General features: G+C 39.3%; 2 protein-coding genes and 1 long non-coding RNA gene across 5 annotated transcripts in view; 1 reads left to right on the top strand and 2 right to left on the bottom strand.

The window, feature by feature from the left end:
* The window catches only part of LOC126950102 (uncharacterized), a 480,177-nt gene that overhangs the window by 101,805 nt on the left and 352,368 nt on the right, over positions 1-26,004 (bottom strand). The window lies entirely within an intron of this gene.
* LOC126950111 (uncharacterized) overlaps positions 1-26,004 on the top strand; it is a 189,675-nt gene that overhangs the window by 101,490 nt on the left and 62,181 nt on the right. The window lies entirely within an intron of this gene.
* The window catches only part of NT5C3A (5'-nucleotidase, cytosolic IIIA), a 49,672-nt gene continuing 29,996 nt past the window's right edge, over positions 6,329-26,004 (bottom strand). For 2 of the 3 annotated variants that reach the window (XM_050783283.1, XM_050783285.1), the window contains 8 exons: positions 19,102-19,200; positions 15,991-16,060; positions 13,972-14,018; positions 13,194-13,279; positions 11,592-11,681; positions 9,370-9,532; positions 7,909-8,109; positions 6,329-7,030 (listed from right to left, as the gene is read on the bottom strand). In XM_050783283.1, the coding sequence (XP_050639240.1) occupies positions 6,929-7,030; positions 7,909-8,109; positions 9,370-9,532; positions 11,592-11,681; positions 13,194-13,279; positions 13,972-14,018; positions 15,991-16,060; positions 19,102-19,200 (858 nt within the window). In that variant the 3' untranslated portion in view covers positions 6,329-6,928. Of the gene's footprint in view, positions 7,031-7,908; positions 8,110-9,369; positions 9,533-11,591; positions 11,682-13,193; positions 13,280-13,971; positions 14,019-15,990; positions 16,061-19,101; positions 19,201-25,269; positions 25,461-26,004 lie in introns of all 3 variants that reach the window. The other variant, XM_050783284.1, reaches the window with a different exon arrangement.

The raw sequence follows: 26,004 nt of genomic DNA on the forward strand, positions 1-26,004 counted from the left end.
TGGTGGTGGGCGCCTGTAATCGCAGCTGCTCAGGAGGCTGAGGCAGGAAAATTGCTTGAACCCGGGAGGCAGAGGCTGCAGTAAGCCGATATAGTGCCACTGCACTGCAGCCTGGGCGACAGAGCAAGACTATATCTCAAAAAGAAAAAGAAAAAAAATTTGTTTTTTTGCTTCTTGCTAACTTGAACTGAGAACTTTGGAATGCATTTGACCTCATTAGCCTTACCCACCTTATGAAGAGAAAAACCTTGTGCTTATTCTCTACCCCAGATTTTTATTTACCTGCTTGAATTTCTTCACTGGCTGTTTTCTGTGATGGTGGAAACAGATGGGCTGAATCAGAAATAAGTTTCTTGGCCAGGGCAGTGGTTCATGCCTGTAATCCCAGTATTTTGGGAGGCCAGGAATTCGAGACCAGCCTGGGTAATATAGCAAGACCCCATCTCTAAAAAAATTTTAAAACTTAGCTGCGCAAGGTGGCACGTGCCTATAGTCCTAGCTACTTGGAAGGCCGAGGAGGGAGGATTGCTTGAGCCCGGGAAAGTAAGGCTGCAGTGAATTGTGATTGCACTGCTGCCCTCCAGTCTGTGCAACAGAGCGAAACCCAGACTCTAAAGAAAAAAAGAACATGGACCTTAGAACTTCAGGAATAAGAAGCTTTGGCCTGTTGAGTTCTGCCGAGGCACTTCCATTCTTCCTGTTGCCGAGGAGGGCATTCAGTGATGAGGCGCGTTCACTGTCTGCAAGGGGAAGCTGCTTAGCTGGCCCCACTTTGTGCTATGGCTGCAACACTTGCTTCTATTTACATTATGTTATGGGCTATAGTTCTGCCAACAAGGCTGTAAATACTAAATAAGGGGCCAAGTACAGGGTAGAGATGCCACACAGCAATTTTTGTTTTTGTTTTCTAAATCACTTCTCACCTGATACAGCACATTTTTTTTCTTTTTTGAGACAAGGTTTGTCACCCAGGCTGGAGTACAATTGTGCAGCCACAGTTCACTGCAGCCTTGACCTCCTGGGCTCAAGCAATCCTCTCATCTCAGCCTCCTGAGTAGCTGGGACCACAGACAGGTGCCACCACGCCCAGCTATTTTAAATTTTTTTGCCAAGATGGGACTCGCTATGTTGCCCAGGGTGGTCTCTTGAACTCTTGGCCTCAAGTGATCCTCCCACCTCTGTCTCCCAAAGCGTTGGGATTACAGGTGAGTCACTGCGCCTGGCCAGCCTCTGGACCTTCTGACAGGAACATTTATTGATAGGTACTATATTGTGACCACCTAACTCAGGATCTACACAGATTTGAACTGGGTCATTGATACCTACTGTGGGATGAGAGTCTAGAACATGAACATGACATCTGAATATGTTTGACACAACTAGGCCGCCTGCAAATATAAGCAATAGGCACCATTTTGTTAAAACCAGTGAGTTTTGATCTCTGATTATTTATGACTTTATAATTTTGTCCAAATACTTAAAAGATAGGAAAAAAATTCATTTTGGCAGGGAAATAGATTTAACTGCAAGACTATACATAAACACTGGTCCCTGCCCCCATCTGTTACTTTACTATCTCAGGTTTCCAGGGACAAAGTTGCTTTTTTTGAAGCCTTTTCCCCTTCACTCTCTCAGGGATCTGGAGTTTTTACTTAATAAGAATACTGGGCGGGGTGCAGTGACTCACGCCTGTCATCCCACCACTTTGGGAGGCCAAGGTGGGAGGATCGCTTGGGCCCAGGAGTTTGAGACAATCCTGGGCAGCACAGAGAGAGCTTATCTCTAACAGAAATTTCAAAAAGTAGCCAGGCGTGGTGGTGCACACCTGCAGTCTACTCGGGAGGTTGAGGTGGATCACTCGAGGCTGGGAGCTCAAGGCTGCAGTAAGCCCTGATAGTGCCACTGCACTCCAGCCTGGGCAGAGGGAGACCCTGCGTCTCAAAAAAACAAAATAGTACTGTTTCCGATTATTTCTTGCTAGATGCAGATATAAAACATTTCTGCTTATTAATAGTTTGTGTGTGGTTTCCACGCTTAATGTTGGAATTTTGATTGGTCAGGCAATTTCTTCCAGCTGACACTGGCCATATTTAAATCTCATTTAAATGCAGACAACACCCACATTTATAGTTCCTGCTCAGATTTCTCCTTTGAGCTCTAGTCTGTCTATTTGGTATCTTCTCTTGTATGTCTCACATGTCAAATTTTGTATGTCCAAAATAGCATGTCTGTTCCCACTCCCTTCCCAACACCACCAAGCCTATTCCTCTCCATCTTCCCTGGCACCCATGTGTCCAAAGCAGACATCAGCGACCCCCTGCTCTCTCATTTTACATGTTTAAGCCAACAGCAAGTTTTGTCAATTCTGTCTCTAAGCTACTCCTGGAAATGACCCACTTCTCTCCCGTTCCACAGCCCCAGCCCCCAAAACCGACCATTATTTCTAACTGGAACAGCTGTAATAGCCCCCCAACTGGTGTGCTTGAGTTTATCTGCCCTCACTAGTCCCTTCCCCACATGGCATCAGTGATCCTGCCTCTCCTTTGCAAGGAGAGAAAAACCAGAGTTCTTATGATTTATAAAGCCCTCCATGATCTGGCACCCACCTACTTCCTGTTCAACACCTGATGCCATTCTTCCCTTTGTTCATAATACTGTTAAACCAGCTCTCAGTTCTTCAAATGCCCTAAAACTTTCTCACTTAGGACCTTCACACACCCTGTTCCCTCTCCTGGGAATGCTTCTCCCTCAACTCCTCACATGACTAGCTCCTTATCCTTCTGACTTTGGCCTAAGTATCACCTGAGAAGAGCTTCTTCTGACCACTATATCTAAGGTAGGTCTCTGTTGGCTGGGCGTGATGGCTCACGCCTATAATCCCAACACTTTGGGAGGCTGAGGCGGGCAGATCACGAGGTCAGGAGATCAAGACCATCCTGGATAACACGGTGAAATCCCGTCTCTACTAAAAATACAAAAAATTACCCTGGCGTGGTGGCGGGCACCTGTAGTCCCAGCTACTCGGGAGGCTGAGGCAGGAGAATGGCGTGAAGCTTGCAGTGAGCTGAGATCCGTGCCACTGCACCCCAGCCTGGGCGACAGAGTGAGACTCCATCTCAAAAATATATAATAATAATAATAATAATAATAATAATAATAAATAAAATAGGTCTGTCATTTGTGTTTTCTTCATAGCTATTTACCATATTCATAATTGCTACTTTTTCCTCCTGTTTGATCTACTAGGAATGGAAGCTACATGAGGGCAGGAAGCATGTCTGATTTTTTTTTGGGGGGGGCAGAGGGGACAGAGGCAACTGTTGTTGCCCAGGCTGGAGTGCAAAGGCGCAATCTCAGCTCACTGCAACCTCTACCTCCCGGGTGCAAGTGATTATCCTGCCTCAGCCTCCCGAGTAGCTGGGATTACAGGGGTGCACCACCATGCCCAGCTAATTTTAGTATTTTTAGTAGAGACGGGGTTTCTCCATGTTGGTCAGGCTGGTCTCGAACTCCCGACCTCAGGTGATCCGCCCGCCTCGGCCTCCCAAAGTGCTGAGATTTTATAGGCATGAGCCACCGCGTCCAGTTCTGATTTGTTAACTATTGTTTCCCTAGAACTCAGCACAACATAGAGACTTGAGTAAGTGACTTTTCATTTAATCCTCATCTCTAGTTAATACTCCCCTTTACAGATGAAAAAACTAAGGCTTGGAGAAGTTAGAAACTTATTCCAGATGACAGAATCACAGATTCAGATCCAGATATGACTACTTCAAAGCTGTGTCCCTTGCACCTTGATCACTTTTTATCTGTTAAACTGGTACTGAAACACCAGACTAAGTAAAAAGAGCAGCATGACTGTTGACTCTCTGGGTAACTCTGGAGAAGTTTCAGGATTAGTCATTCAAGATTACATTGATCTTTTCCTTGCTGATTTTCCCTAGGGTATATTAAAGAGAAAACTGAAACTGAAGGCCGGTTAAACAGACTTTCGGTCATCTACCAAAATTTGGGTGACTATGAAGTAGACCATGGAAGGTAAATTTCTTGTGAAATCACTCCGGAATGAGCTAGTATTGCTGATGGTTGTTTTCATTTTTTCCAGTTTTGTCAAAATTGTTAGCTCTAGCCCTCAAAATTGCTTTATTTCATAAAGTAAAATTTAAAGTTGAATAAAACCATTGGCTAATGCTAGGCTCGTTAGAGAATGTAGTAGTCACCATACACTACCAGTATTTGCCGGGGCTGCAAAAGATCATTCCATTTCATTGATTCAACCAAATGCTGTACTGGGGGATACAACAGCTTATACATTTGTGGATGGATTCTACCTAACAATATTGAATACCTGTGCTGTTTTAAATGCATACATAAGTTTCAAACGTATACATAAAAGATGAGCATATCTACTTCTTATGAATCTAGAAGCTATATCACCATCTTCACTTAATAGATGAGCAAACTGGGACACAGGCTCAATAATCTGTCCTGGTCACACTCCTAATGGCTAAACTGGTCTGAAAACTGAACTCAAATGCAAATATTTTAAATTTCAGTAGCATCAGGTGGCAGTGAGATGTGATAGGTTAATAAACATAATGGGAGAAGCATGAGACTCAATTTATGGAATTGGCTAGAAGGGGCCTTAGAGAGTGCATGTTCTTATGGCATTCATTGTATAGGGAGGTGACCGAACCTGCAGTCTTAGTAAGGGGCTGAGCCATGACCAGAATGTAGGTCATGACTTCAGTGTTCTTTAGATTTACAACATGCAATATACTTTTTCATGGAAGCATATTATAAACACCTTTTAGAAATAGCCAATATAAGCTCTGATTGCAATACAGGGGTAAAGAGTTATTGTTGAATCAGATTCCCAACTGTTTTTCCTATGTGCAAAAGTCCCACAGGTAATTCTGATACTCCCATGCCATGCTATCTGCTTTAATGCACGAAGTTATTTTTCAGTTTGATTTCAGGAACACTTAGGCAGGATCTAGTCTGCCTGTTGCCATTGCATTTTTGTTTCATTGTTTATTTATTTATTAAGACCAGGTCTTGCTCTGTCACCCAGGCTGGCGTATAGGGGCATGATCTCAGCTCACTGCAAGCATTGGCCCCCTGGGCTCCAGCAATCCTCCTACCTTAGCCTCCTGAGTAGCTGAAACCACAGGTGTGCACCACTATGCCTGGCTAGTTTTTTGTATTTTTAGTAGAGACTGAGTCCTGCCATGTTGCCCAGGCTGGTCTTGAACTCCTGAGCTCAAGTCATCTGCCCGCCTCAGCCTCCCAAAATGCTGGGATTACAGATGTGAGCCACTGCACCTGGCCTCATTATTTTTATGCTGTTTTGAGGTAGGTTCTTGCTCTGTTGACCAGCCTGGAGTGCAGTGGCACGATCACAGCTCACTGCAGCCTCAACCTCCCCAGGCTCAGGTCATCATCCCGCCTCAGCCTCCTGAGTAGCTGGAACTACAGGCGCACCACCATGCCTGGCTAATTTTTTGCAGAGATGGGGGTCTCCCTATGTTACCCAGGCTGGTCTCAAACTCCTAGGCTCAAGCGATCCACTTGCCTTGGCCTCCCAAAGTGCTGGGATTACAGGTGTGAGCTTCTGCTCCTGGCCTGCTTCATTGTTTATGATGATGAAAAGGAGGAGTGGTGGAGGATAAGGATGGGCATTCTGAGGACAAAAAGGTTTTCTAACATGTGACCTTGTCTTCCAGCCACACCTGACTGAACTAGAGACTGCTGCTCACACTGGATGGCCAGAACGAATCAGATCATGCTTTGTGTGTATCATAGCTTAGGTGCTATAAGCAAACCAATTAGGTGTCCATAGGATCTGGAATTAAGGGTAAGAGTCAGGGTCAAATTTATCACAATGGCAGGTCTAAATGCTGAAGATGAATGATGAGGCAGAGTCAGAGATATGGAGTGGGTAGCTGGACTGTACAGAGAGATGCTGGTTCCTAATGTTGCAGTGCTGCTCAGATTCAGTCACCACGAGACCTAGGTCCACTGCTTCCTGCCTCGGGTTCTTTCTGAAACTTGCAGACTTGTACCTTTTACTGATGTTTTCAATGGGAGAAAATAATTTTCAGAGGTCTCAGTATTTTCTGAAGGGCATATAAAATTTTCCCTGCAAATATCTTTAGACTTAATAATTTTTGAAAATAATTCAATCTAAATAGCCACTATGACAAGGATTTTAGAATTCATATATCTCAAAAGACAGGCAGATGCAGAGAAAGAAACAAAAAAACAAGACACCATGGTAGGTGCTCAATAAGTATTTGACTCAATAAAGATAGTTTTGACCATAGAATTAAAAAGGCTTTTCATTTCATATTTATTATCAGTGCTTCAATACAGAATGTTTTGTAATGATTAGCGACGTTGTAAACACCACCAGTTTTTTCCAACAGTAAGTGCTACTCTTTTCCGGTAAGTATGTTTTCCCCAAAATAACCAAACCTAACACAATTTCAAGAGATGGTGATACCATCAGCATAATAACCCAAAGTACAAAAATGGCAATACTTAAAATCATGCATATTATTTCACCATTTCATAAAACTTATTTTAAAAGTTCTACAAACTTTCCCAGTGTAAAAGACTCCTCAAAAACTGCATGATAACATTAAACTACAAAATTCACTTTGGAAAAGTAGGGAGTTACTTTTCTAATTTTGGCTTTAAGATTTTTTTTTTTTTAATGTGTTAAAAGATAAGGTGAGGAGTGTGTTGAGAGAGGTGGAGAAAAAGGAGCTTCCGGTTGATGCATTCACCATGTCTGAAAATATATGTTATACAAAGGGAACACTTCAAGAGTAAGGATGTATTATAAATAAGTCTCTCAGCAAGATGAACAGATGAACAGTTCAATTGCACCCACAGGAGACAGGTCTTCTTGGAGAATGCTTGTTTATAGAATCTTCTGTAAAATAGAGTTGGCTACTTCTAATGATTCATCTTGTACTAAAACAATATCATAAGAGTTCATGTACTTTTCTAAAAGCTCATCCACCTAATCAAGAAAAGAACAAAAGAAAATTAACATGCAGGGCCAAGAAGCAAGTAATTTCAGTATGAATCTCATCGTTAGACCTCTTGGGCAAAATGCAAAAAATTAAATTCACTTTCAAAAAATCTTTGAAATGAAGAAATATTTCAAACTCTTAAGACCCACTCACTGACAGACATGTTTCCACACGGTAGCTTTTCTCGCCAAAATGCTCTCTCTCCAGTCCAGTGGTTTTCAAATGGGGTGATTTTGTCCAGGGAACATTTACTAATGTCTAGGGACATTTTTGAGTCTCACGGCAGGGGACTGCTATCCAGCATCTAGTGGGTAGAAGACACAGAGGCCTCCTACAGAATACACATCCTCCCTTTTCTCAGTACCTATAGCATGCATCTCAACTCCTTAAATATCACCAGTATAAAGAACAATCAAAATGCATGATCAAAACTATGTTTTGGCTGGGCATAGTGGCTCACGCCTGTTATCCCAACACTTTGAGAGGCCTGGTGGATCACTTGAGCCCAGGAGTTTGAGACCAGCTTGGGCAACATAGGGAGACCTCATCTCCACAAAAAAATAAAAAAATCAGGCAGGTGTACTGGTGTGTGCCTGTAGTTCCTGCTACTTGAGGGGCTGAGGTGGGAGGAATGCTTGAGCTGGGAAGGTTGAGGCTGTAGTGAGATGTGATTGCATCACTACACTCTAGCCTCAGTAACATAGGCTTGTCTCAAAAAAAAAAAAAAAAAAAAAAAAAAAAAAAAAAAAAAAAAAAAAGTCTCTAAAATAACTACTTTCTCAGGTGACTATGGCAACAATTGCCTACCAAGTTTCATCCTAATTTTTTCTTGGAAGAAAATTAAATTACAGATTTGTATACTTACTCTATCATTTAGATATCCAATTTTCAGAATGTGCTCAACATTGGCTACTCCATCTGCCATTCTTAAGTCTCCTTGGGAATCTCCCAGAAGAATTATGTTACTATTGTCTTTGAGTTGATTGAAATATTCTGTATTCCTCAAGGCACCATCATGTTTGTTAAATACATGAATTAGTTCTCCTTTAAATCCTTTGAGCACCCCCTATGAAAAATATAAATCTTTTGAAATAACAGGCTTTAAAAATTCTATTTGTTGGATTTTCATATTTTGGAGCTCTTAATTGATGTCACTATTATTTCATCATATTTGTAAATGCATCTTTGATACTAAAGATCTCAAAGCACTTAAGTCCATCACATTCACCATAGCTAAGAAGGGCTTGGAGAAGTAAATGATTTTTTAGAGACTATTTTAAACGGTAAAACAAAGGCCGGGCGCAGTGGCTTACGCCTGTAATCCCAGCACTTTGGGAGGCCAAGGAGGACAGATCACTGGAGGTCAGGAGTTCGAGACCAGACTGGCCAATACAGTGAAACCCCGCCTCACTAAAATATAAAAATTAGCCAGGTGTGGTAGCACACACCTGTAGTCCCAGATACTCGGGAGGCTCAAGTAGGGAGAACTGCTTGAACCCCGGAGGTGGAGGTTGCAGTGAGCTGAGATCATGCCACTGCACTCTAGCCTGGGCTACAGAGCAAGACTCCATCTCAAAAGAAAAAAAAGGTAAAACAAAATGAGTTCAAAATTCAATTTTCAGTTTTTATTTTGTTTCTAACCAAAAGATCCTATTTTATGTTAGTTTATGTATTTCATAATATACTGTCTTGATTAGAAAACCCTATTCAAATAATTTCAGTTCTAACTTCTTTTTTTCCAACTATGAATGTTAAGGCTTCAAAGTTGCTGCATTAAAACAATTTAAAGGAAGTTTTAGGCTATGTGTGGTGGCTCATGCCTGTAATCCCAGCCCTTTGGGAGGCCAAGGGGGGTGGATCACTTGTGGTCAGGAATTTGAGACCAACTTGGCCAACATGGTGAAACCCTATCTCTACCAAAAATATAAAAAGTAGCTGGGTGTGGTGGCACACGCTTGTAATCCCAGCTACTCGAGAGGTTGAGGCAGAAGAATTGCTTGAACCCAGGAGGCAGAGGTTGCAATTGGCTGAGATCATGCTACTGCACTCCAGCCTGGGCAACAGAGTGAGACTCCATCTCAAACAAAAAAAAAAGAAGAAGAAGTTGTTTTACTATTATTAGTTTATAGCTTGGGGAATGAAAGTTTAAGAAAGGCACATTGTTTTTAAAATATGGATATATTAACATTGAGAAGGATGGAGTCCCACAGTGGGCCTATCAACTTGGCCTAACTTACTGGATATATATTAAGTAACAACAGATACATTTACGTGATTAAAATATTTTCAGATTTTAAAATTATGAAGAATGATTTCATATTCTTACAGTTTCATCGAAATCCATAAAATTGGACACAACTTTGACATTTGGATGATAAACACCAGCTTGACGAATAACCTCCTCTAATACATCGCCAATTCCAGCCGAAAATATGAACACGGGTATACTATGTTGTTGGAGCTTATCAAAGAAATTCTCATATCCTTCCCTGCAAGATGGAGATAACAAACTGATTGTTAAAGAGCAAGATATAGTTCCTTTTCACTTAGAAGCTAAAAAAGTGAAATATTCCTAGTAATTCTATGGCTCACTCATATTCTCATTTCAAAATACTGCCCAAGAGGGCTGTTATTTATATCTACAATACTGTAAGTTTTTCAAACAATGGTTAACTCTTTACCTTCCCTTTAATCAATCCTAATACTATAAACTAGATGTCCTTAAGCTTTCAATGAATATGAATATAAACCTACAGTTCACAACTTATACCATTTAAAAAGAAACAGGCAGGCATAGCAGTGGATGCTTATAGTCCCAGCTACTTGGGAGGTTGAGGCTTGAGGATTGCTTGAGCCCAGGAGTTCTAGTCCAGTCTGGGCAACATAGTGAGACCCTGTCTCTAAAATTAAATTTAAAAAGAGAAAACAATAGTTAAGCCACACCTTGAAAATCCCACTTAGGGGTTAAAATATGGATATATTAACACTGAGAAGGATGGAGTCCCATCGTGGGCCTATCAACTTGGCCTAACTTAATGGATATATATTAACTAACAAAAAATACATTTACATGATTAAAATATTTTCAGATTTTAAAATTATGAAGAATGACTTGATATTCTTACAGTTTCATCAAAATCCATAAAATTGAAAGGAAAAGCAGAGTGGCAGGAACTTAGCTGTATTCTTGACATCTGGCATGTCTTTACTAAGTTCTTCAGCCCTCTTCCCTTTATTTTTTATTTTTATTTTTTGAGATGGAATCTCAGTGTCTCCCAGGCTGGAGTGCAGTGGAATGATCTCAGCTCACTGCAAGCTCCGCCTCCCGGGGTTCATGCCATTCTCCAGCCTCAACCGCCCGAGTAGCTGGGACTACAGGCGCCTGCCACCACGCCCGGCTAATTTTTTGTATTTTTTAGTAGAGACGGGGTTTCATCGTGTTAGCCAGGATGGTCTCAATCTCCTGACCTTGTGATCCGCCTGCCTCGGCCTCCCAGAGTGCTGGGATTACAGGCGTGACCCACCGCGCCTGACCAGCCCTCTTCCCTTTCTTACCCTTCCTGGGTATAGGTTAAATAATGCTGTTGCTGCCTACTAAGGAATGAAACACTTACTAGCAGTCCTCACACTTTTTCTGACAATTTATTGCTTTCCTTTTTAGAAGTAATCACCTTAAAAGATAACATCATCATAAAAAAAGTATCATCATGTTTGCCTAATGAGTTGAAAATTTTAGGAGGTAATGAACAGTATTAAAAAGCCTCTTGTATCTTATAACTCATGCATACATACATAATTATGTACTAAAACATACTAATCTTTCCTAGGAATAGTTTTCAAAGAAGTTTGAGAATTTAAAAAGTAGGCTCATGAAAATTTAGACATAGTATACTGCCAGGCATGGTGGCTCACACATGTAATCCCAGCACTTTGGGATCGCTTGACCCCAAGAGTTCAAGACCAGCCAGGGCAACATGGTGAAATCTCATCTTTACAAAAAAATACAAAAAGTAGCCAGGCATGGTGGTACGTGCCTGTCGTCCCAGCTACTTGAGAGGCTGAGGCAAGGGGATCGCTTGAGCCCAGGAGGCAGAGGTTGGAGTGAGGAAGATATTATGTCACTACACTCTAACCTGGGCAACAGAGAGAGACCCTGTCTCAAAAAACAAAACAAAACAAGTATACTTAAGTCCCTTTCAACTTGATTTATACATTCCTTTCATATTATATGTCCTTCCTAAGTACTTTGCTAAAAAATTTTTAAATGGCCTTGGTTCAAAAATTTGTAAGTCTTGACATTTTTAATCTGGAGAAACAAAATACAAATTAGAATTTAAATCTCATAAGGCTCTTATTACCTACACCAAGATCTATGTACTTCTAAATTCCTTATCTTACCACTATGTATTTTGTGATAGGTGGCATATTTTGGATATATTTACATATGTAATATTCAATATCTTATTTTTTAAAAGTACAGCTGACTACATATATAGCAATAATTCAAGTCTGTGAACAATAGCAGCAAAAACCACCCAAGAAACTTACTTGAGCATAACGTCAGATTCTGCCACAATTTCTTTAAGTTTAGCTTTTGGTAAAGCTTGTTCAACAAGCAAACCATGTGATTTAGTATACCTGGAGTTTACGACCAAAGGAAAAAAGAGTATCAATTAAGACAAACTAAAATTATTATCTTTATTACAAAGCATTCTTCCATGTGAGAAAATCTGTTCCTCATATTTGGATTTAAATTTTAGAGACTGAAATTCATCACTAATGAATGTAGACCTCATGTCTCAAAATGTGACATGCATGTTCTTACTGAGTTTCCCAGTCCTCCCAAACCCAGACTTAGCTTAAATATGTTAGTAAGGTAATGAAAGGAAACTAGCTGTAAACCTTTCCTAATTCTACAGATAAAAACTTGATCCAACCTATGGGTGCATAATCCTTTCTCTGATTACAGTAAAATGAATTACAGCAAACGCACTTTTAAAATTTGTAGTTTGAATTTTTTACATACTGAAGATGCTATTTAGTGAGCAAGAGAGAAAATCTGTTACGTATAGATTAGCCTGCTTTATGTAAAAAACACCTATAATCATAGCATTTCAGTATAAAGGGCCCTTAGACTCTCTAACCCATTACAATTATGCAAAGAGTCACTAAAAACAGAAAGAAAGGAAAAAAAAGCCTAACTCTTCATCTGATACCTAAAAATACCCCTATAATATTCCTAAGTCACCCTCCTCCCTGCCTGGGTCAAGCTTCTATCATGTCAGTAAACTCATTCTCCCAGGGAAGCTTATTCCATTGCCAGAAAACTCTAATTGCTAGACAGGCTTTTCTTTTCTCATGCTGAAATCAATCTTCTATCTTCCAAGTCTTGTTCCAGTCCTGCTGCTACCAGTTTGTAGAGTTAAGTCTAATATCTTTTCAACATTTAATACCATAAATACAGATGAAGCGTTCAACTGTTAGGTAATGGGACAATAAAGACAAATCATTCCTGGTCTCCTAAGATTTTAAAACAAGTTGTTGCTTCTCAAATCAAAGCATTTTCTATTCCTTGAAATGTTCCTCAAGTGGGAAGGCCCAAATTCCTCTGATTATTCTGGTGGACTACTCTGACTCCTTTAAGTTTATGATCTATTTTTTTTTTTTTTTTGGTCCCCATTGTCATGGTTTTTTTAACAGCATTCTTCCAGAACCCAACACAATGCTTTCAGTGTGATCTGCTTGGAACACTGCATTTTGATTAATGCAACCAAAGGTTGATTTTTTGGTAACCATATCACCAGCTGGCTCTAATTGAGTTCAGAGTCAGTTTAAATCCTCATACCTTTTCTTTACACATTAAGCCACATCTTGTCCATATACTTAAAAAAAAATTCTTGTTTTTAATTTGAGACTTAAATGCAGGACTTTTATTTCTACTGGACTTCACCTTAACTAAGTAAAACAAAAGGAATCCTAAACTGTTAGAGAGATTAGATAATTAGAGCTAATTTTGTTATTCAATGTTCTAACTTGCATAATTTATTAATCTGTTTGTTTGCATTACAGATAAAAAATAAGCCATCCGTTGTAACTGCAGTGTTGTTTTATTATTTTTTTAAGTCCTCCTACTGCCTAATATACACTTACCATTCCACCATATAAGGGTACTTCTCTTCTACAGTAAGAACAGGATCAACTTCAATAGCGTAATATTTTTCCTTTAGTTGCAATAACTAGGAAGATATGAATAATTTAATCATGAAGATTACATGAAGATATATCTACTTGGTTTTAGAAAGCAAAACAATGTAAGCAAGTATTTTCAATAAACTGCTTTATAAGTTGAGCTAATGCATCAATTGAAAAAATATTTGTTGATCTTAGTTGACATGTAATCACATACACCTGCAAAAAGCTACCTTTCTTTTGTAAAGTACTTTCAGGTGAGTAAAAAACCAACAGTAAAATTATCAGTACAAAAAACACTTTAGTTTTCATATAAAGGTATTAAATTTGATTCACATTTCAAATTGCATTTTGTTAAGATATACACAGATACATACTCAAGCAAAGTACTGAAGCAACTTCCTCATCAACTTAAAGGAGCAAAACCTACAGAAAACCAAAGTACTTTTGTTTTAAATCTCCAGTTAACGTTGCAACACCAGAATACTCTGGTGATCATTTAAGAGTTTTAAATATAAGTTTTGTTGTTAAAAGTTACTGTGAATTTTTATCTCTAAAATATGTTTTGAATGTGTAATTCATACAGCAAACCTACTATTTACTGCATGCTTACTATGTGCCAGGTATGGCTGTAAGCACTTTACGTCCATTCTTACTTGTGTGAATGCACCTGAAGAAATTCTCAGGCAAAAAGGGTAATGAAGTCTTCGAGTGACTATGGATCATTGTTAGTGTTTACCTTTTTTCTACATTCATCTGTAACCAGCTTACAGTTGTCAATGATATCTAAAGATAGAAAGCAAAATAAGCATTAAAAGAAATACTCTGATTGATGCTACCACTACTATGAATAATTTGCTATAAAGTAATGGCAAAAAACTCAATTACTTTTGTAGCAACCCTTTGCTTGACAATACTTTTAAGTAATGCCAAGTCAACTAGCATGGTTATTATAACTTTTGGTCTCAGTGGTATAATTCACATGACACTGTTAGGGAAGCTAATGGTTTAAAATCTGAGATTTAGTGACTGCTCGCTTACACCACTGAGATAGACAATTCAATATCTTCAAACACTATGAACTGTGTATTGATCACTTCCATTTTCTCCTTTGTAATTAAATAGAAGAAACACATATGGGAAATACATTTTTTTCTTAATAAAAAGATAATAAATGCTTAATGTAAACACCTGGAAAATCTAGACCACTGTAAAGAAGAAAACAAAAACTGAATGGTAAAAAGTTTTACCATTCAATAGTAAGTAGTGAACAATATTTTAGTATATTTCCTTTCAGTCTTAAGATTTCATGTATATCAATTAGATAAGAGATGATACTAAATCTGTAATTTTGAATTTTCTTTTTCATTTCACATTGTAGTCTGCATTTTTCCATGTAATTAAAATTTCTGGTATGTGAGCAGAAAATAATTTATATCATTTCTGCAGCATTAACCTTTTTAGGTTGCTTCCAAGCATCTGCTATTAGTAATAATTTTATGTTGAGCTGAGTCACCATTATTTTTGTGAATAAAGCTTTTTTAAAAACTGCATTTGGGATTACTTACAAATTCTCTAAAGAGGAATTAATAGGGCAAAGGATATAAATATTTTTAGTGTCTTTTTTTTTTTTTTTTCCGAGATAAGGTCTTGTTTTGTCATCCAGGTTGGAGTGCAGTGGTGTGATTACGGCTCACTACAGACTCGCCTTCCCAGGCTCAAGGATCCTCTCAGCCTCCCAAGTGAGTATCTGGGACCACAGGCACGCCACAATGCCCAGCTGATTTTTTATTTTTTGGTAAGAAAAGGTCTTATCATTACATTGCTCAGGCTGGTCTCAAACTCCTGGGCTCAAGTGATTATCCCACCTCCACCTCCTGAAGTGCTGGGATTACAGGCGTGAGCCACTGTGCCTGGTGATTTTTAGCATTATTTTAAATACAAATTATCAAAATAATTTTTTTTTCTTTCTTTCTTTTTTTTTTTTTTCAAGATGAAGTTTCACTCTGTTGCACAGGCTGGAGTGCAGTGGTGTAATCTTGGCTCACTGCAACCTCCACCTCCCGGGTTCAAGAGATTCTCTTGCCTCAGCCTCTTGAGTAGCTGGGATTACAGGTGCCTGCCACCACGCCCAGCTAATTTTTATATTTTTACTAGAGACAGGGATTCATCATTTTGGCCACGCTGGTCTCGAACTCCTGACTGCAAATGATCTGCCCAACTCAGCCTCCCAAAATGTTGAGATTACAGCCATGAGCCACCGTACCCGGCCCCAGAATAATTTTTCAATTTACACATGTACTAAAAACAAATGAGAGAGTTCATTTCACCGTTTTCCTGTCAGGTTGAAGAGTGTTATTTTAAAAACTCACAGCCAAGTTGGAAAACAAAAAAGATATTAAAATTTGGTAAAATTCCTAGAAAATAGAGTATTTGATAAATGCCGCTTCTTCAGGTTAACCCAAAGTTTACAACCTATTTAAATATTTCTTGAATAATGAATAGACCATATTTGGCAAGAAATATTTCAGGAGTCTCCGATTCCCTTTGCTACCAAAACCATACATGAAAATAGCCATTTATATAATACAGGGAAAAAAAACCCTCAAAAATATAATAAGAAAAAGCAGGTCTCCTCACTGTCAATGTCCATAAATAATTTTAAACACCCAGTTATCTCACAGGTAATATAGATAAAGAGGATCTTAAAATAATGATGACATGCTTTTGTGAATTTGTTTACAAATACCACACTTACTATGACATGTTGGGCATCTTTTCCCTTTGTATGAAAATCTACTGAGTGTCATATCAAAGTCTGTTATTATCTGTAAGAAAAGAGTGAAAGGCATTATTGTAAACACAGCCCACATGGCCAGAATTTCTCTGTGCTACCCAAACACATACTTCATGCTTTCCTAGATGCATAGGACTGTGTTCAGTCTCTGGTCCACACTGTTAAGTTATTTTCTTTACACTGAATCTTCTCATGTGGTTCATTTATAAAGTCCTGGGAATAATCTTAACTACAAGGTGCTACCTTGAGTGCCCTAGCACTGTCGCCAAATAAGTCTGAGTAGTAATGCAGCCATAAAAAACAAAGAGATGCTGTCAGTTGCAGCAACATGGGCGAGCCTGGAGGTCATTATCTTACGTGAAATAAGCTAGGCACAGAAAGACAAATATTACGTATTCTTATTCATATGTGAAAACTAAAAAACTTGATCTCATGGAGGCAGAGAGTAGAAAGATGGTTACCAGAGGCTGGGAAAGGTGGGAGGGATGGGGAGATAAAGAACAGTTGAAGAATGGTTACGAAAATACTGTTAGAAGATGGCCGGGCGCAGTGGCTCAAGCCTGTAATCCCAGCACTTTGGGAGGCCGAGACGGGCGGATCACGAGGTCAGGAGATTGAGAGCATCCTGGCTAACACGGTGAAACCCCGTCTCTACTAAAAAAATACAAAAAACTAGCCGGGCGAGGTGGCGGGCGCCTGTAGTCCCAGCTACTCGGGAGGCTGAGGCAGGAGAATGGCGTAAACCCGGGAGGCGGAGCTTGCAGTGAGCTGAGATCCGGCCACTGCACTCCAGCCTGGGCGACAGAGCGAGACTCCATCTCAAAAAAAAAAAAAAAAAAAAAAAAAAAAAAAAAGAAAGAAAGAAAATACTGTTAGAAGGAATAAGTTCTACTGTTTACACAGTAGAATGACTATAGTAAACAGTATTTTATTGTATATTTCAAAATAGCTAGAAGAAAAGGTTTAGAATGTTCCCCCAAAAAAGAATATTAGAAATGGCAGATATCCTAATTACCTGATTTGATTATTACACATTTTATATACATTTGAAAACATCACATGTAACCCATATATATATACAGTTATTATGTATCAACTTTAAAAACTGAAAAAATCCAGCTGGGCCTGGTGGCTCATGCCTGTAATCCCAACACTTTGGGAGGCCAAGGTGGGGAGATCATTTGAGGTCAGGAGTTCGAGACCAGCCTGGCCAACATGGTAAAACCCTGTCTCTACTAAAAATACAAAAATAGCCAGGTGTGGTGCATGTGCCTGTAATCCCACCTACTGAGGAAGCTGAGGCAGGAGAATCGCTTGAACCTGGGAGGCATAGGTTGCAGTGAGCTAACTAAGATCATGCCACTCTACTCCAACCTGGGTGACAGAGTTAGGACTCCATCTCGAAAAAATAAAATAACATAAATAAAAATAAAAATTTGAAAACATCTGATTAATTGGTATGGGAATTTGCAATTGCAGGTGATATGGTTACTCTTCTCACTAGAGATTTTCAACAAACTTGGTCAATGCACAAATATGCAGTGGAAGCAATTCAACTATACGAAGCTCTCAGTTACTGATACTGTTACATGCTGGATTTAACTTGCTTATTTAAGGTAAACTATACCAATGAATGAATGCACATTGAAATAGCTGGCCAGCTCTTGAAACTTAGGAGACTGCGTTAAATATTATTTTTCAGAAATGTTTTAAAAAAGCAGTATTTTTTTTTTTACAGAATATCCAGATTGTTGATTTAATTTACATGTAACACATTCCTTTAAAACAGAGAAAACTTCTTAAAAACTCAACTATCCCCTTAATAAAGTTACATCTTAATTTGAACTACTATGATTAAAACATGAAAGAGCAACTTAAAACTATACCCTTTTAAATATTATCCTTAAAATGGTTTAATGCTTATACACAGCATGAGTTAGCTTAGTACTGAAGACTAATAAAAACTTAAGAGTATTTCATGGTTATTAATTTTTGTTTTTCCAATAGGGTATTCTGTCTATTTTAGAAAAACTCAAGATATATATTTTCTGGATTTTATATTCCTAAAGGATAGGCAAAAACTGTCTACCTAAACTTGCTGTACTCAGATTTTATCAAACAGGAGATGAATGAGTCTGCTTTAACATCAAAAATAAAATAAGGCTGGGCCATGACGGCTCACGCCTGTAATCCCAGCACTTTGGGAGGCTGAGGCGGATGGATCACTTGAGGCCAGGAGTTTGAGACCAGCCTGGCCAATGTGGCAAAACCCTGTCTCTACTAAAAATGTAAAAATTAGCTGGGCGCGGTGGCAGGCACCTATAATCCCAGCTGCTCTGGAGGTTGAGGTGGGAGAATTGGTTGAACCGGGAGGCAGAGGTTGCAGTGAGCTGAGATTGTGTCACTGCACTCCAGCCTGAGCAACAGAGCAATACTCAGTCTCAAAAACCAAAAAAAAATTAGCTGGGTGTGGTAGCTGGCACCTGTAATCCCAGCTGCTCAGGAGGCTGAGGTATGAGATTGCTTGAACCCGGGAGGAGCTGTGAGCCACGATCGCGCCACTGCACTCCAGCCTGGGCAACAGAGAGAGACTCCATCTCAAAAGAAGAAGAAGAAGAAAAAGAAGCCTTTATTATTAAGCTTTTATTTTATTTTTGGAGTGCAGTGGCATGATCTCAGCTCACTGCAACCTCCGTCTCCTGGGGTTAAGTGATTCGCCTGCCTCAGCCTCCCAAGTAGCTGGGATTACAGGCATGCGCCACCAGGCTTGGCTAATTTTTGTACTTTTAGTATAGACAGAGTTTCACCATGTTGGCCAGGCTGCTCTCAAACTCCAGACCTCAGCCTCGTCCACCCGCCTCGGCCTCCTAAAGTGCTGGGATTACAGGTGTGAGCCACTGTGCCTGGTCATTTTTTTTTTTTTTTTTTAAACAGAGATGGGGTCTCACTATGTTGCCCAGGCTGGTCTCAAACTCCTGGGCTCAAATGATCCTCCTGCTTCAGTCTCCCAAAGTGCTGGGATTACAGACATGAGCCACCACACACAGCCAAGGCTTCTTGATGATTATTCACCTGAAGTTTGGCAGCTCCTCCTTTGATAAGACCACAGATAATTTCTTCTACTCTTGTAGGGTTCTTGATTCGAACTGAACTTTTCTGGAATTCTGGCATCTAAAGAGTAAAAGAAAATTAATTAGTTTTCATTCTTCTTTCCTCAGGTTCCTTTGATACCAACCAGAAGCTTGTCTTATTTAAAGACATAAAAATGTTAAGGCATTATTTTTAAAAAGCAAGCCACCACATCAAATTACCATTTATTTTTCTTATTACTACTCTTTTAGACATGCTGTCTTGTTTTGTCACCCAGGCTGAAGTGCAGTGGCACAATCCTAGCTCACTGTAGCCTCAAACTCCTGGGCTCAAATGCTCCTCCCATCTCAGCCTCCTGAGTAGGTAGAAGGCATGCGCCATCATACCCAGCTAATTTTTAAAATTTTCTGTAGAGGTGAGTGAGGTCTTGCTATGTTGCTCAGGCTGATCTTGAACTCCTGGCCTCAAGCAATCCTCCCATCTTGGCCTTCCAAAGTCCTGGGATTAAAAGTGTGGGACACCAAGCCCAGCTCCCACATTACCATTTATACACACAGAAATACTTAAAATGTATCAGTATTTTCTAGCTACAGAGTAAGACAAAACTACATTTGTGATTCAATTACATTATCAGAGAGTATATCTTTTTCTAATTATAAAAGCTATGCATGCTTACCACAGAAATAACAGTAAAAATATAAAAAAGACAATAAAAACTGCCTGGAGATAAACAAGTAACATTTAAATTTATTTTCTATTAGTTTCATTTTTGTGATTTTTCTATTAGTTTCATTTCTGGGTTGTGATGCAATCCAGTCAGAGCCCAGAAATCATATTTTAACCATGAATACCCCAACAGCTACCCCGCGATTGATGTAATTTTTCTAAAAATCTTAAGATGACCCCCCATTAAGCCTCCATTTTATATAATACAATAAGTAAACTTCCACCCTAATACTAATATAATACCTTGAGAATATCCCTCTGAAACATGCAGATAAATGTACATAGTTTTAGCTCATCCTCATTATATACTTTTGCATCTGGCTTTTACAAATACATACATACATTTAGCTTGCCTACATATTTATATTTTAAAATGTTCCTGAGCAGAAAGGAAGCAATTATCATGATTATTCCCCCAAAAGTTTGTCTTTGTATAATTAAAATATATTTAAAATATTTAAAAATTGAAAAGCTGCTTCAAGATCTTTGCTCTTTTTATTGTACTATTTCCCAAATAATATACTGTTCTTGGCACATATTTTACAATAGATTTATTTCAAATTGAGATAACTGCCAAAAAGTATTGTGCCAGGCACAGTGGCACATGCCTATAATCCCAGCTACTTGGAAGCTGAGGTAGGATCATTGGAGCCCAGGAGTTTGAGACCAGCCTGGGCAACATAGCAAGATCCATCTAAAACAATGGATGTAGTAGGCTGCTACTACAGAGTTATGAAGACTTTAGGGTTGCTCAACAATTTAATCTTAAGTATTATTTCTTGTTACTAGCTACTTTATCACAAATAGAATGAAACTGATTAGAGGAAAAATCAGTACAAGCTCTTACAGCACACGTACAATACAACAAGGAGGAGAAAATTATGCCTCATTTTATAGTCAGTTATACAGTATAGGCAGTAATAGTACCTCAAATTCAGGCTCTATACTGGTTTGTATTGGATAATCTTTATTTATATATTTTTATTCTGGCTATGTTATTGGTAATATTAACATAGTTCATGTGTGTCATGGACATGGTTATAAAAATTCCCTGGACCTTCTATCTTTGCTACGAGAGAATCTGACCAGGTAAATCTATCAGATGCTGTGTTGTTCCTACATAATGTGCAAGAGTAGAAAAATCAGAAAAAGGCTAGCCTGTCTCCCAAAGACTGGAAGATGATAATGAAAGTGTAGAGGAAAGAGGCCGGGCACGGTGGCTCATGCCTGTAATCCCAGCACTTTGGGAGGTTGGGGCGGGCGGATCACGAGGTCAGGAGATCAAGACCATCCTGGCTACCATGGTGAAACCCCGTCTCTACTAAAAATACAAAAAATTAGCTGGGCGTGGTGGCGGGTGCCTGTAGTCCCAGCTACTTGGGAGGCTGCGGCAGGAGAATGGTGTAAACCCGGGAGGCGGAGCTTGAAAAAAATAAAGAAAGTGTAGAGAAAAGAGAAGTGCTAACATTAAAATTTTCTCCATGGATGAAAGATCTACCACCTACAATACACTTAATTTTAAAAAGCCATATTTAAGTAGGATGACCTGCAATGCAAGTAAACTTGATGTAGTAATCCTTTTAACTTAACTGAATGAGTTTCAATAGATTAAAGGTTATGTATTTTATAGTGATTTTTCAATAGAAGGAGAGGCAGATAGGCACTAGTTCCTACATTCTTTTTTTTCATACATTAACCCATTCACTCGCCTAATATCTACCATGTGTCTACTTTGTGCCACACACTCTTGCTAGATGCTAGGGATATGATGATGAGTAGTATTTACTCTGCTTTTCTGCTGAGTTTTAGGGATGACTGCTGTTTTGGAATATCACTTCTGTAATTCCCTTAAAATACCTCAGCTAATAAGTTTATCTCTTGACAACTAATTTCTGTTCTTACTTCAGCCTTAACTGGCAGATGCACAGCAATCAGCATATGTTTGATTCAATAACCAATCCATTATGGTGAAAGCAACACAGGATATAGATCATAGACTATTTTTTCACCAAAAAAATTAAATATTCGATTTCAGTGTACCCATACTAAGACATCTTGCCTCAGACAAATGACAGCTTCAAATTTTTGATAACGGATAGGAGAATCACACCAAGACCACTTTGAAGAAGGCTGGTTTCTGCTACACTGACAAATGTAAGATTGGTTTATTTTATTTTTATAGAGATAAGGTCTTGCTATGTTGCCCAGGCTGGCCTCGAACTCCTGGGCTCAAGCAATCTCCCCGCTTCAGCCTCCCAAAATGCTGGGATTACAGGTGTGAGCCACCACGCCCGGCTAATACTGGTTTACTGTAAATCACAATGGACGAAAGAGAACTGGTAGCTAAAGGCACTGGTGGCTGGCTCCTGTACAACATACAACCATTAATTTTCAGATAAATAAGTAGTGAATACACAAATGGCACGGGAGTAAAATAATGATGAAATAGGTACAAGAAATATAAAAATGACCATTCTATCTGTCTTGGATTATGTAGTATACTATACTCCTCTCCTGCAATACACAATCAATGTCACTGATCTGTATGAGAAATACTTCACAAGAACTTGAGATATTGGGTATTTTACTCAAATACTTTATAATATAGCCTAAGAAAGATAATCAAAGACTCCTGTATGGAATATGTCAAAGAGTATCATAATATAAGCACACTGTAGAAGTATGATGAAATACATCACATACTTTTTGTTGTTGTTGAACACACCCCAATTGTTGCATGAGATCACATACTTTTGTTACCTCCACAAAGTCCTTCTGTCTATATCCCTCTTAGAAAAACACAGACATGGTTTGGTGGCACATAAATAATGATACTTCAAATTTGAAGGGCAAATTATTTTGAATTGTCTGAAAAATTTTCAATGTGATTATGATATAATTTTATGAAAAATAAATAAGAAGGTAAAAATTTCCATCATTTGTGATGAAAAGAGAACAAATTCATTTTATAGTAAAGCCACAGTGTAAAATATTAGGGAGGGAGAAATGCCTTCCTGAAAAGAATCAGGGTATGTTGGTTGATTGATGCCAAATCTGAATCAACACCAAAAATGATTAAGAAAGACCTAAAACACATTTATTTTGACCAATATAAAGATGAAATGGATTTCAAAGTTATGCCATTTTTATCCACAACTCAATTGCAATATTAGATTATTTGATATGATCTTGTAGATACACTGGAACAAGATAAAAATGAGAAGCTCCAAGGTACAGTTGCCAAATTTTGGGTGTGGCTTGGTATCATCAATCCAATGATAATGTTCCAGACTAGGGATAATCCTAATTTCCAGGATGAGATTATGAAAACTTCAAAGTTTAATTCTGTTTGAACTAGACTTCAAATTATATTAAATTTTGATTAAAAAAGAAAACATGGCCAGGCATGGTGGCTCATGCCTATAATCCCAGCACTTCAGGAGGCCGAGGTGGGAGGACCACTTGAGCTCAGCAGTTCGAGACCAGGCTGGACAACATGGCGAAACCCCATCTCTACAAACAATACAAAAATTAGCCAGGCACGGTGGTGCACATCTGTAGTCCCAGATACTTGGAGGCTAAGGTGGGAGGATTGCCTGAGCCTGGGAGGCAGAGGTTGCAGTGAGCCGACATCATGCCACTGCACTCCAGCCTGGGTGACACAGTGAGACCTTGTCTCAAAAAACAAATAAATAAATGAAAAAAAATTCATATTTTAACCAAGACTAAAAAAATTACTTGTACTTTTAATTTACAAATATATATGTTAATCTATATGAGTTTCATTTATTTATTATTTTTAAAATTTGTTTGGCTGGGCACAGTGGCTGATGCCTGGAATCCCAGCACTTTGGGAGGCCAAGGCCAGCGGATCACCTAAGGTCAGGAGTTTGAGACCAGCCTGGCCAACATAGTGAAACCCTCTCTCTATTAAAAATACAAAAATTAGCCGGGCATGGTAGCACACGCCTGTAATCCCAGTTACTTTGGAGGCTGAGACAGGAGAATTGCTTGAACCCGGGAGGCGGAGGTTGCAGTGAGCCGAGATGGCACCACTGCACTCTAGCCCGGGTGACAGAGCGAGACTCTGTCTCAAAAACAAACAAACAAAAAAAGGCCGGGCACGGTGGCTCATGCCTGTAATACCAGCACTTTGGGGGGCCAAGGCAGGCATATCACCAGAGGTCAGGAGTTCGAGATCAGCCTGGGTAACAGGGTGAAACCCTGTCTCTACTAAATATACAAAATTAGCACCACACACCTGTAATTCCTATTACTTGGGAGGCTGAGGCAGGAGAACTGCTTGAACCTGGGAGGTGGAGGCTGCAGTGAGCCAGGATTTTGCCACTGCACTCCAAGCCTGGGTGACAGAGTGAGACTCGGTCTCCCAAAAAAAAAAAAAAAAAAAAAATTTACTTTTTTATTTTTATTTTTTGAGGCAGGGTCTTGCTCTGTCACCCAGGCTGGAGTGCAGTGGCGTGATCTTGCCTCACTGCAACTTTCAACTCCTGGGCTCAGGCGATCCCCCCACCTCAGCCTCTCAAGTAACTGGGACTATAGGGGCTCACCACTACTCTTGGCTAATTTTTGCATTTTTTTGTAGAAAGAGGGTTTTGAAGTATTGCCCAGGCTGGTCTTGAACTCCTGGGCTCAAGCAATCTGCCTGCCTCAGCATCCCAAAGCGTTGGGATTACAGGCATCAGCCACTGCACCTGACCTATTTAAAATTTTTTTTTGAGACAAGGTCTCACTCTGTCAACCAGGCCGGAGTGCAGTGGCGTGATCACAGCTCACTGCAGCCTTGACATTCTGGGCTCAATAGATCCTCCCACTTTAGCCTCCAGAGTAGCTGGGACTACGGTCACCTGCCACTATGCCCAGCTAATTTTTCAATTTTTGTAGAGACAGGTCTCACTATGTTGCCCAGGCTGGTCTCAAACTCCTGAGCTCAAGTGATCCTCTCACCTTGGTCTCCCAAAGTGCAGGGATTACAGGCATGAGCCATAGCACCCAGCCTCAGTGAATTTTAAATTACCTTAGTATTATCCTACATTTTTCTGGAAATAGCCCACATAAAAATTAGTTTGAATCACTTAAGAAATTTCAGTCAGATGTTTTCAGAGAAATATTCTTTCTTGGTTTTCCACTGTTTATATTTGGTAGCAACAAAAGACTTCATTACTGCAGTGGTACAAAGAAGTAGGCACTACAGTTTTTATCCAACTACACAGAAAGTATAGATTTAAAGCCACCTATTCAAACTGGTACATTTGCCCATACACATAGATCATTCTCTGATTTTTTTGGAAGATTATGCACTACTAAATTTTAGTAATAGTGATTTCCCTTGCCTATTATATATTCAGTCTGTTTCCACATTAAGATAGTGTAGGCAGGAGGGAGGGATGGCATTGGGAGTTATACCTGAGGTAAATGACGAGTTGATGGGTGCAGCACACCAACATGGCACATGTATACATATGTAACAAACTTGCACGTTGTGCACATGTACCCTGGAACTTAAAGTATATATATATATAAAAAAAAGATAGTGTAGGCCAAATTCTTTCATTCCTTCACCACATATTAAGTATACAACAGTGTGTGAAGCCGCTCTGTAAGAGAAACATAAAATATAAATCTTACACTCAAGGTGCATATTCTGTAATGTGGATTATAAAATAGAAACCCAAATAATTAATACATTGCCAAGATGTCCCGATAAAATGTAAGAGGAATAGAAGAGACAGAGATTTCTTCTTCTGGGGTCAAAGGAGTAAGAGCCAACAGAGGTAGGCTCTGGAAGAGAAACAGGACTTAGATATGCTGAGATTAGGGAGTAATCAAAGTGCAGGGTCTAATGTGGGAAAAAGAGAAATAGCTCTGTCTGTCTAGAACATAAGTGTACACAGAGAAATGTGCATGTAAAAAGTCTGGACAGAGAGATCTGAATCCTGTTCATGAAAAGTGAAGAATAACATGCTATAAAGTTGTCAATATTAAAGACGTATCAATATTTTTAGGAAAGCAAACCCAAGGTAAAAACTGTGTAAATTAATGCAATAATAGTTAAAAAAAAATCTTTTGCCTTATTTTCCTTCAACAGTCTGAACAACTGTGGGGTGAATACACTGCTACTTGCCTCTACAGACACCTTCT

This window comes from Macaca thibetana, chromosome 3 (assembly GCF_024542745.1).
Source record: "Macaca thibetana thibetana isolate TM-01 chromosome 3, ASM2454274v1, whole genome shotgun sequence".
Taxonomy (NCBI): Eukaryota; Metazoa; Chordata; class Mammalia; order Primates; family Cercopithecidae; genus Macaca; species Macaca thibetana.